General features: G+C 38.5%; 2 protein-coding genes across 2 annotated transcripts; one reads left to right on the top strand and one right to left on the bottom strand.

The window, feature by feature from the left end:
• The first annotated feature begins 248 nt into the window (after positions 1–248).
• Positions 249–2,679, top strand: LOC140367595 (SWI/SNF-related matrix-associated actin-dependent regulator of chromatin subfamily B member 1). Its single transcript, XM_072454134.1, has 9 exons — positions 249–412; positions 710–821; positions 893–1,001; positions 1,079–1,216; positions 1,295–1,422; positions 1,563–1,729; positions 1,911–2,101; positions 2,183–2,314; positions 2,397–2,679. Exons 1-9 carry the CDS (start codon positions 320–322, stop codon positions 2,434–2,436), a joined length of 1,110 nt encoding a protein of 369 aa, XP_072310235.1. The 5' UTR covers positions 249–319; the 3' UTR covers positions 2,437–2,679.
• Positions 2,680–3,228: 549 nt separating this feature from the next.
• Positions 3,229–10,532, bottom strand: LOC140367593 (stromelysin-3-like). Its single transcript, XM_072454132.1, has 8 exons — positions 10,322–10,532; positions 7,960–8,249; positions 7,432–7,575; positions 5,708–5,841; positions 4,721–4,935; positions 4,451–4,655; positions 4,027–4,287; positions 3,229–3,936 (listed from the first exon to the last, which is right to left on the bottom strand). Exons 1-8 carry the CDS (start codon positions 10,415–10,417, stop codon positions 3,824–3,826), a joined length of 1,458 nt encoding a protein of 485 aa, XP_072310233.1. The 5' UTR covers positions 10,418–10,532; the 3' UTR covers positions 3,229–3,823.
• Between the last annotated feature and the right edge of the window lie 809 nt (positions 10,533–11,341).

Here is an 11,341-nt window from a genome sequence, read left to right as displayed (position 1 = left end):
TGGACAGCAGGGGGCAGACATGAGCTGCTCCGACCACAACCACCAAGTAAGCGCTGTCGCGTTTAAAAGTAATCGGACAAGCGAAGTGTTATAACATGTAACCGTTTTCTTCAAAGAATAATGTGACTCGGTAGTATTTTAAATATACGAGCGAGTTAGTACTTGCATTTTAGAGGCTAAACGTGGTAAATGTGGTCGGAGTGGGCTTTATAGTAAATAAAAATCAAACAAAGCACTATGTTTTCCCATTGTGTCCCTGACAACAAACACCGCAGAAAGAACCCAGGCTACGCTCGGTAAGCTCGTTAGCACGTTCAAAATGATGCCCTTAGCTCTCAGTAAAACATTTGGGCAAAAGCCTGTCAAATTTCAACTGGAAGAAGATGGAGATTTTTACATGGTTGGCTCTGAGGTATGTTTCCCCGTTCAATCCATGTGTCTTTTTAGCCTTGCGTATGCTAAGTTGCTAGCCACACGGCGTCCCATTGATTCTAACTGTGCCCATTGATAAACAAAGAAATGTCCAGTCAAACAACCAGCTCCCGAACTGAAATAAGTGATACGTGAAAAGTCTTATACTAAACATATTGCTTTTTATAATCAGAAAAGGTCAGCTTACAGACCTCCAAGTGACACATTTGTATTATGGTGCAACGCAAATACGATTAAAATGTAGTCAGATTTGGACCCGTGTTGTGGTTTTCTGCAGGTTGGGAACTATTTGCGTATGTTTAGAGGCTCCCTGTATAAAAGATATCCATCCTTGTGGAGGAGACTTGCCTCAGTTGAGGAGAGAAAGAAGATAGTAGCATCTTCACATGGTGAGTACCGCATTACACAGGGATTTGTAAAATGCTTTAAAAGTGGTACATACTGTTTATTTTCTGGACAGCCACCAGTGTAACTCTCCTGAAAGCAACAGAATGTGAAGAGATCTTTGAAGGAAATGATGAGAAGTATAAAGCAGTGTCTATCAGCACGGAGCCCCCGGCCTATCTCAGGTTAATACAAGTCCCGAGTTCATAGCAGTTTACTTTTGCTTAACATAACTTTAAAGTATTGTTTTTTGCTTTCATAGGGAACAAAAGGCAAAGCGTAGCAGTCAGTGGGTACCTACATTACCAAACAGTTCTCACCACCTTGATGCTGTGCCTTGCTCCACCACAATTAACCGCAACAGAATTGGTAAAGACAAGAAGAGGACATTCCCTTTGTGGTGCGTTTTACTGAAAGCTTGGAAAAGTGGTTGACATTTGTATTGGAGTACCTACTAACCACACTCCATGTATTGTAGCTTTGATGACCATGATCCAGCAGTCATTCACGAGAATGCAGCTCAAACTGAGATGCTGGTGCCCATTCGTCTGGACATGGAGATCGATGGTCAGAAGCTGAGAGACACCTTCACGTGGAATATGAATGGTGCAGAGCTTGAGTTTGTTTGTTTGTTTATTTGGTCGGGACAGTGCATGTTAATGAACATGCATGAAATACATGTCGTACTTATACATGTAATGTAATGTACTTAAATGTACTGACCAATTTTGTTTGTCCTTCTACAGAAAAACTCATGACACCAGAGATGTTTGCAGAGATTTTATGTGATGATCTTGATCTAAATCCATTGGCTTTCGTTCCTGCGATTGCATCAGCCATTCGTCAGCAAATAGAGTCATATCCTACTGACAGTATACTTGAAGAACAGGCAGACCAGAGAGTCATTATAAAGGTGAGTGGCTATAAAATAGCTTTTCAATCTGAAGATATTTGCTGAACACCAAGGCACTTTTTAATGACGTTAAAACACCTTTGCTGTTTATGGATCGCATTAAGCCACATCAGGGGAGATCTCAAAAAAGATCTTGACAAACCAACTTTCTTTGCGGCTAAACTTATTGTTTATTTTATAGCTTAACATTCATGTAGGAAACATCTCTTTGGTGGACCAGTTTGAGTGGGACATGTCTGAAAAGGAAAACTCTCCAGAGTCTTTTGCTTTAAAGCTTTGTTCAGAGCTTGGTCTGGGGGGTGAGTTTGTAACCACTATTGCATACAGCATCCGCGGTCAGCTCAGTTGGCATCAGAGGACCTATGCCTTCAGGTATCCACAAATAATCACTTGAATAATTTGATGACATTAATTCAGTTTTCGTAAAACTTAATCTTCCTGTATTTTCTCCAGTGAAAATCCTCTTCCCACGGTTGAAATTGCTATTCGCAATACAGGAGATGCAGACCAGTGGTGTCCTCTGCTAGAAACACTCACAGATGCAGAAATGGAAAAGAAAATTCGAGACCAAGACCGTAATACGAGGTGAGTTGTTCAAAAGGGCAGGCCAGAAAGCACAAATGTTCTATTCTTATTACTTAAACATTTTCGTATGAATGCTTTGCAGACGGATGAGGCGATTGGCCAACACCGCTCCTTCTTGGTAGATGGTGTCTTGAAGTTTAACTGGAGCCTGCTGTTACTGCAACACTATATGTCCATAGTGTTGGTGAAGTTAAGTCAGCTAACTCATTTTTGGACACTTAACACCACTTGCTTCAGCCTTCCTGGAAAATGCATTGATTCTTGCGACTGTATTTTCACACAATAAACACTGTTAACTATATAGCATGCTGATCCTCTTGTGAGATACGCCATCTAAATTTAAAACATATTACCTTGTATTTACTCCAAATGTATGTTTTGTAAAAACATCATGTAGGGATTTTTGTTTTTTCAAGAACTACAAATTAAGATGTAGTTAATTTGTTTTCAACTTCGTTCCAGACTGGAAATGCGTTAAGTTTTTTTAACATGGCTGAAGGCAAAGTTAGAGCAAACCGTTTTTTTTTTTTTGGTGACATGGCTAACGAAAAAAGATTAAAGCTAAATGTAGATTAAATAAAATACCAATCGAGCATTATCCACCCGCTATTTTACTGCATCAAATATGTATTGTTTTGAGTTGGACCCATTCAACTACAATGGCTTCTAAAATATTTGTGCTAAAAATTCAGATATTTTATTTTGAATTGTGCCTCACATTATTGTCAATGGATGATATGTATTATCAAGTTCTCTTTGTATACTTGTGTATTAGTGGGATCTTTTTCATATAAATAAATCAAATAAAAACAATGTAATTATCATCATTATGATTATGTCCTTAGAAGACGTACCAGTTAAGGACAAAGTAACACAAATGTTTTGTTATGCAGTAGATGTTGTTGCTGAATGTAGCCACACAAATGGATTTATTTTCATTGTTATAAGTTATAATGCAACACTTGATATCAGTGTAATTGACAAATTTATTCAGTGTCCTGCACTGGATTTTAACAGTAGAACTTTGTATACAATAACATTGAGAATATTAAAAACACTTTCTTATAAAAATGTCCGATTGAATGGCGGAAGAACTCTTTCAACTATGCAGCCATATACAATTATTACAACACTTTAAACAGACAAGAAAAATCAAAAAACAAGCACCAAATGTAATCACTGAGAACCGGTATGTTATCTGACACGTGTGTGGTACTGAAATAACCAAACCTTCCTTCAAACCTGTTTTGTTGCCAGTTATCCATTAAACTATTTGTAACCTGAGTTTCCATGTCAGTGGCCCACGTCGCTCCAATTCTTTAATGGTGTTTTGTGGCATCAAAACTCGAAGCTGGCTCAGAAGCAAATTGATTATTTTTGTAAAGTTATAGTAATGTACAAGGTAATTTGACAATAGTTTATTAATGCTGTGTATTATTGTTTATATGTATACATCTATATAGATAAATATATATTTTTCCTCTTTAATGAAATGTGTGAAATAAAGACTTAGGAGCAGCCAAAGAAATCAATGCCAATATGTCGAGGATAGCCATCTAACACCTTCAACGTGACAGGGTCAAACTTCCAATACTGCATCCCACTCAGGAAATTGGCATATCCTGTGAAAAGAGGAACCTTTATATCTTATAATAATAATAAATAAATAATAATGTAAATGATTAATCCAAACATCTGCCTCCTTTCCTTACCATATCTGTCTTGAAATGCTGCATCTATATGTTTGGGTATGCCACTCCATTCAGGCATGCTCTCAGGGTCGACATTGTCAACTCTGTTCTCCAAAGGATTGAAGGACCAGTAAGACAAACCCTTGAGGAGGAAGACTTTCTGTATGTTTCCCTCATCCCATTTTAATGCCGCTTGGATGTTTGATACAGGCAGACCCAGCCTCCATACCGAATCTGGCCCAGTTATCTTCCGCTCAGCATCAAACACCCAGTAGCTCTCACCTGTCATAACAGACAACAATATCAAATTGATCAGTACAGATGTACTGTTGGTTAGCGTTGCTCTATTTACCAGATTATTTTAAACCTTCGACTTTTGTATAACTGTATGATGTTGTGTGCACTGCATTCAACGTGTATAAATGAAGGGATTTGATGTTCAAACCTTGGAAGAACCAGATGTTGCCAGAGTTGTCCTCATAGACTGCATCAATGTAGTCAGGGAGGCCTTTCCAGTGACGGGAAGCCAAAGCCGGGTAACCAGCCTCAAGTCGCCCATCGCGAAGTCGCCAAACATACTGAGACTTAAAGAAGAAGAGCTCTCCTCTGATCATAGACACAGCATCGTAGTTGGTCTGGCAGGCGTCAGGCTAAGGTAGGCATAGAGTATTGTCAGTGTTACAATAAATCAAAAAGTCACTAGTTACCGTCTTACCATTCCTATGTCGAGCTCATTGGTCTCTGTAAAGTCCGGGGGTGTGTGTCTGGGGGGGCCATACAAATACTGGATTCCTCTCTTGTCATCTTCACTGAGCTGCAGAGGGTACGACTCGCTGTAGAATGGGCACATAACAGCGTCTGGTTCAAGGGAGTGTTGGAGTCCCAGGACATGGCCAAACTCATGTGCTGCCACTTGAAGGAGGTCTGTGCCTAAAAACAGTACATATGTCATCCATCTGTAGCAACCGTGTGCAGTACTGTATTAAATATGAACCACTGCCATTGCAATACTCTGTATTCATTATTGTCCTGCATTCATTATTGTCCATATACTATATGCTACTGTACATAGCTGCCGACAGCCTGTTCACACATACTTCAGTCACAGAACATTGCCAGGTTTGCTCTGTTCACATTTGTCTCCACGTATTCTCACTACAGCACTGGAACTTGAATGGAACTTAACAGCACAGACCTGGGAAACCAAGCTTGTTGAAAAGGATCAAGCAGTGGTACTGGCTTTATTTACACATACACCATCCCTGCATTCAGTTCTAGCTTCGTTCACACATGTCCCAAAATCAGTGTGAATGGGACTATAGTTACTAATTGTATGATTTGTTTAGAAGCCTTAGGTTTTTTACACTGACTGTGATTAGACTGTGATTTTCTTTATTAATATTATTCTATTACATTTAGTGCTCAATTTTATTAAAAGTATATTTTTATATGCTGGTTAGATTTAAGGATAATGCACAGTTATTTATCTTGCATACATTTGATGCTTTTTATTTTACTGCACTTTTCCATTGTAACCCTGAATTTTGTGGCAACAAATAAAAGTGAATCATATTTTATCTGTTGTTAAAGGTGCAATATGCAACTTTTCCAGAGAAATGAAATCTCTATGGAGACAAGCAGGTGGCAGACTGCCCAACAGAACATAATGCAGCATTAATAAGTGTTTTTAATAGATACTTACCAACATCATTACCAACAGTCCAGTGCTCATCATAATCAAAATGGACCTCTCCCTCTCTGTGAGTTCGTGGGAAAAAGGCGTGGGCAAGGATTCCCCCTGGACCATCAAAAGGTAAACTGTCACCGTGCCAGTATCTGAAATAAAACACATTCGTCCAGAGAGGTTCAGGCAATCTTTTTTTAAAAAGAGAATCCTTCTTCAAACCAAAATGGATGTTTAAGATTCAACCTTCTGGTTATATATAATAGTGTTTTAAACCCTGGAGTGGGAGACGCTCCAGAGCGTGGGCAGGGCTTACACAGCGTAGGATATAAAACCTGAGTTCCCAGATTCGATCTGCAGATTGAGAATGACTCTTGGATGAGAGTCGAAACGTTTTGTTTTTCTAAAAACAGAGTCCTGATGATACAACAGATTTTTTTTCTACAATTCAATTTCAATTCAATTCAATTTATTTTTGAAACGCCCAAAATCACGATTGCCTGTGAAAAGTGAAAAATGTGAAAAATGAATAAAAGCAATGTCTGTGGTGGCGAGGGACGATGTTCCAGAGTCCTTTGTCCTTAGACTCTCCTTCTCGGCCAGGAAAAACTACAAAAACCCTCCTTGGGAAAAAGTAGAAACCTGGAGGAGTTCCACAGTGAAGGGGGGTCTGACTCTCACAGACGGACGCGAGAGAGACAGAGCCACTCAGGAGGAGAACCAGTTCTTCATGAGGAGAACCAGCTCTAAAATCAGTAACATGTGGACTATAAGGTTGAGTTCAAGTGGTGGCCAACGTTTAAAATCGAACTGGATGAGGACTGGAGGGTAGGTCATAATAGTCAGTATTTCAGATGGGGGCCAGTCATAAATGTAATATGGTTGTGAATGATGATGTTCAACTTGTGTGGATGATACGTTTACATTTTTCTTCCAAAAACAGTGGATCTCTCGTTGATTTAAATAGGCCTCGCCCTCCATATGAGATATGATTCTTTAACGTGAACGCACCTCCTAGAATATAATGACATCATAATCAGGCAAGAGCCTGTGCAACTCTATGGAAGATTTACTGTTTTTGAAGGAAATATCCAAAATAGAAGAATAATCTTATTGCTTAGAGTCCTGACAACAATAACATTCTTTAGGCTACAGTGGAAAACAAAACACTTTTGTTTATTTATGCTGACAGTGAGGAGGTTGAACTTTGTGCCAGTTTTTTGGGTCGTTTGGATAGTCCCAGTAATTAGATATAAATATAATTAAAATATCAACCATAAACCAAGTCAACAATCCTCCAATCTCACAAATAGGCATTTTAGAATCGTGTGAACACAACCTATAGAAATGGTAGTAACTTGCAATGCTGCTAGACTGATAACTCAGCTTCTGCTGGACGTCCCCAGAGCCAGACTCAAGAACTGGGGTGATCGAGCTTTCTCTGTCGCTGGTCCCAGACTCTGGAACAAACTGCCCCCCGACATGCCCCTCCCCCCGACATGCGCACCATCACAGATTTTAATCTTTTTAAATCGAGGCTAAAACGTATTTATTCAAACTGGCTTTTAACAATATGTAATGTAATGGCACTTTATTTTGTACAGTTTGTTTTCTTATTTAGTTTTATGTTTTGTATCTCCTTGACTGTATTATTAAGCACTTTGGTCACTTTAAGTGTTGTAAAGGGCTCTATAAATAAAGGTTGATTGATTGATTGATTGATTGATTGATTGAACTCTTACCTGTTGAAGTCAATGACAATGTCTGCTTTCTCTGACATGACTTCAGTAAAAGTTAAAGGCGTCACTGCACCCCAGACTCTGAAGGCCTGGTCCAAAACATGCCGCACTTTAGTCTCACTCATCTGCCAGGGAAAACGCATAATCCTAGACAAAAATGTACACAGTCAAAACACACTTGACCCTCGTTTTTAATTTGTCTGAGCAAAGTAGCAATGTGCGAAAGTGTGTTGAATTTAGAGGTAATAATTTTGGGTAATGCTCACATAAACTATACATTTATGGGTTTGTACTTGCTTGTGTGAGTTAGCTATGTCCCATTGAATATAAGATTGATAACAAACTCGTCATAAGGCAGGCCTATTGCAGATACTTTAACAGTTTATTCAACTTATAAACAGCTTTAGTGGTGTGAAACTTCCAGCTTCTCTTCTCTGTTAATACTAAGACAGTTTGTTAGGTGCTATGCTATTAAATAATTCTTACTCCTGATGTGTTTGCATAAAATTGAGAGTTATGGTCATTTATTACCTGTATGTGAGGTCAGCCTTTTCCCAGCGTCCTCCAAATAGTGCAAATCGTTTCCTGCGATGCTGCCTGCTCTGTCCGCCCTTCTTTTTTTTCTTCATGCTGTAGTACGACAGATCTACTCTTAACAATGTGTGATAATCTGGTACTCCACAGCGAGGCCTCTTCCACTCATTACTAGTGTCATTACTGGGGAACACTAATGACATCAAATTCTGTTTGTCATTTTGTGTTGTCTGTTCATGCCTTTCCCTCTTTTTCTGACCCACATTTTTGTGGCTGTGAGGTCCTCCCTGCAAAACATCAAAGCATTTCATAAACAACATGGAGTCAAGTGTTCAATTCTCGTTTAAATCATGCTCCACACAAGACATTTGTCAAATGAATGCCAATATACAAATAGGTCTAGTACAATGACCTGAGGTAATTCTGAGTCAGTGCAGCATGTTTGGGCCAATAAGGGATTAAAACAAAATGTGGATCAGGTTTCTTCAAATACACTGACTGTATAACACGGCCATTCCATAGGTTACATACATAAAACTGCTGGGTGCAAAAACTTGTTTTGCTGAGGTGACTGTTATATCATGGTCAGCTGTGCCACTTGTAGCCTATGATTGTTGTTAGTTATGCTCATGTTCAAAGTTGCTGAGTGGACTCCTTTAATTCTTGCACAGCCAACAGATGCAAATAAGTTACGTTTATAAAATATTTAAGCATTTTTAAACCTGAAATGCTTATAATTATTGACTATGACCGTAGGCCCATACCCAACTGATTTTTTTCATCTAGAATTGTTGTTATATCTGCTCTAAGTTTAATTGTTGTGAGACCACCAACACTTCATATCCCCAGTTTACTGAGAGACAAATACACAGGTCTATGAAATGGGAATCAACCACAAATTGTGTGCCAGGATATAACTGGCTCTGCATAAAGTTCACCCTTCAAACAACCTGAAAACAATCTCAGCACATGTCTTGGATTATGCTTGATGAATCCCCTTTGAATCAATATAGCCAACTGGTGTAGAGATATTTCATTACCTCAGCAAAAAGTGTTTCTACAGACTATGCTGATTTGACAAACTGTAAATGTAAGGTGAGTGACAGGCAAAGTCAGTAACCAATTTCATATGTGCTGAAACAAAGCTTTGTGTTTTATGTGAATTCGAGCCATGAGCCAACATGTTACAACAAGTTTCTCTGACTTCCATCCAAAAGCATCAGCAAGGTGGTCTACAAAGCACGCCATTGTGGTATCTTTGTACAATAGAGCTGTAGATTTAGATATGATATGTTTTTGTCACCTATAGTTTTAACTAAATTGTTAACATGCATGCAGGTGTAATAATAGTCTTTATTATTAATATATTTTCTCAGTTTGGGTCAAGAGAGTAGACAGGTTGAGCCAATGTCTGGAAATTCCCTGTTTGGGCATGACATCACAATGTCTGCAACTATAACCAGTGGATGCTGAGGTGACAGTAGGTAGCTAATTACTGAGTTTACATCAACGACTACAATCCCTAGGTAATATAGGCAAGTCCCATGGATGATATAAAGAGGGGTTTACATTTGCTAAGCATCTTTTTGAATTGTGACTGTATGTGGTGTCATAACAGTTCATCTGCTAAACACTCGCAGGTTAACTAGAAAACAACTATAAATCATTCGCTTCTCATAAAGTTGTCATATTTTCCATCGGGTGGCCTTACACCCACAACACCACATTTTTACTTAAGGCTTTACTGTATGCTTTGGAGATTAAACTGTCAACAATTAGTTTGATGGACTTTATTAAACATTAAGAAGATAAATATCTGGGATTATAAAATGGAGAGAAAATGCGTTGTACCAATTGTTGCACATAATGTTGTGCATTTCTGAGTGCCTGCCCCCATGCCTCACTCAACTGTAATTTACCCACATCAGCAAAATGTCTTACCACTCCAGGGCCCGGTGGCTTGTTTCTGCCTGTAAATATCAGAACCACAATTCACTGAAGTTGTTGACAGACACATCCAATAAAAGTCGGCTTCCTTAAATAACCCATATCAAATGCCCTGTCCAAACATAGAATGCATTGTACTCTGTATTCATTGCATCCTTTCAACCAATATGCAACTAAAACAAAGCATCGTTTTCTGAAAGACATTCTAAATAAATTCATATAAGGAAAACAAATGACAGTATTTGTGTCCTATTAGAACGGCTTTGGTGTACAATGAATGCAGACAAACGACATTTGTCTAAACATACACGATATTCTTTAAAATGTATTCTTGATTATTCAATTGTGTTTACTTCAATTTATCATACCGCTCATTTTAAATTAAAACATTTTTCTTCCAAGTTGAACTCACCTGTTGCTGAGACTTGAGTTCGTACAGCGGCAAAGAGTGAATAAAGACAAAAAGTTGCAATGGCAAGATGCTGCAGCACAACAAAATCGTCTGCATCTCGCTGGTTTAGGAAAAGCTGCAGATGGAAAGCCCGGAGTGGATAAAGCCGCATCCACTAACGGTGAAATGAATGAACACAGGCGGGCCCTCCTTAAATGTTGTCATCCAGAGCTACTACGCCAGCCCTTAACCCTTTAGAACCCGCGTGGCAATGTAAAAACATTAGGCAAATAAACTGTAATGAAGCAATTCAGTTGTGTTTATAGTAAAGCCACGAAAACTTACAGAATAATCCACGTTTAACCATTTTTATAGTTTCACTGTGGGTCTGCAGGAGACACCAAGATGTCCAAACTAGATGGACATGTTATGTTTCTACTATTGTATTTATTAATGGAATATCTTCCATGTCAATCAGCCTTTTATTTGGAAGGAAAATAAATGACATGTAAATAAAAGGCTAATATGTACATATCCGATCAGATTCATGTTTATATATTTTCAATGTTTGTTAAAATTTCATATAGGCCCCAACGAAATTAAGAAATAAGAAACACATTTCATAGTCATTGATCGAATTTCACAAACTAGGAGTGTGCTTTGATGGTTTGGTGGCATTAGGCCAACATAATACACACAGTTGGGGTGCAAGAATTTTATTGGTTGGCTTATTTAAAGTGTACTGCTCAAAAACAATAAAGGAACACTTTCATTTTTGAAGATGGATTATCCCAGTTTTACAGTTAAAACAATCGAAGCCTGGATATTTGGGATTAGAAGGCAAGTGGGAATAATACCATGGTTAACAATGAAAAACATTTCTGTGACGATCCACGTTTATAAGCAACATATAAATGCCCCCATCTTAGCTGCTATATGACAGTTGAGCTTTTCATAAAATCATTGAAAATCAGAAACACACAGATGATGATGTGAGGGCACGTCATTGTTATAAACCACACACTGCGGGAGAGCGAGAGT

The sequence above is a fragment of the Eucyclogobius newberryi genome, unplaced genomic scaffold, assembly GCF_026437365.1.
Source record: "Eucyclogobius newberryi isolate DKJ021-1_F unplaced genomic scaffold, fEucNew1.0.hap1 SCAF_2, whole genome shotgun sequence".
NCBI lineage: Eukaryota > Metazoa > Chordata > Actinopteri > Gobiiformes > Gobiidae > Eucyclogobius > Eucyclogobius newberryi.
Note: the sequence above shows the minus strand (reverse complement) of the source record. Positions and strands in the feature narration are given on the sequence as shown.

Excerpts from the sequence above, each read along its gene's own strand:
- LOC140367595 (XM_072454134.1), top strand. The coding sequence starts at position 320 with ATGATGCCCTTAGCTCTCAGTAAAACATTTGGGCAAAAGCCTGTCAAA. Across the intron at positions 2,102-2,182 it reads CAGAGGACCTATGCCTTCAG|TGAAAATCCTCTTCCCACGG; the intron begins GTATCCACAAAT and ends TATTTTCTCCAG. Across the intron at positions 2,315-2,396 it reads GACCAAGACCGTAATACGAG|ACGGATGAGGCGATTGGCCA; the intron begins GTGAGTTGTTCA and ends AATGCTTTGCAG.
- LOC140367593 (XM_072454132.1), bottom strand. The coding sequence starts at position 10,417 with ATGCAGACGATTTTGTTGTGCTGCAGCATCTTGCCATTGCAACTTTTT. Across the intron at positions 7,576-7,959 it reads AAGGCTGACCTCACATACAG|GATTATGCGTTTTCCCTGGC; the intron begins GTAATAAATGAC and ends ATTTTTGTCTAG. Across the intron at positions 4,656-4,720 it reads ATGAGCTCGACATAGGAATG|CCTGACGCCTGCCAGACCAA; the intron begins GTAAGACGGTAA and ends TGCCTACCTTAG.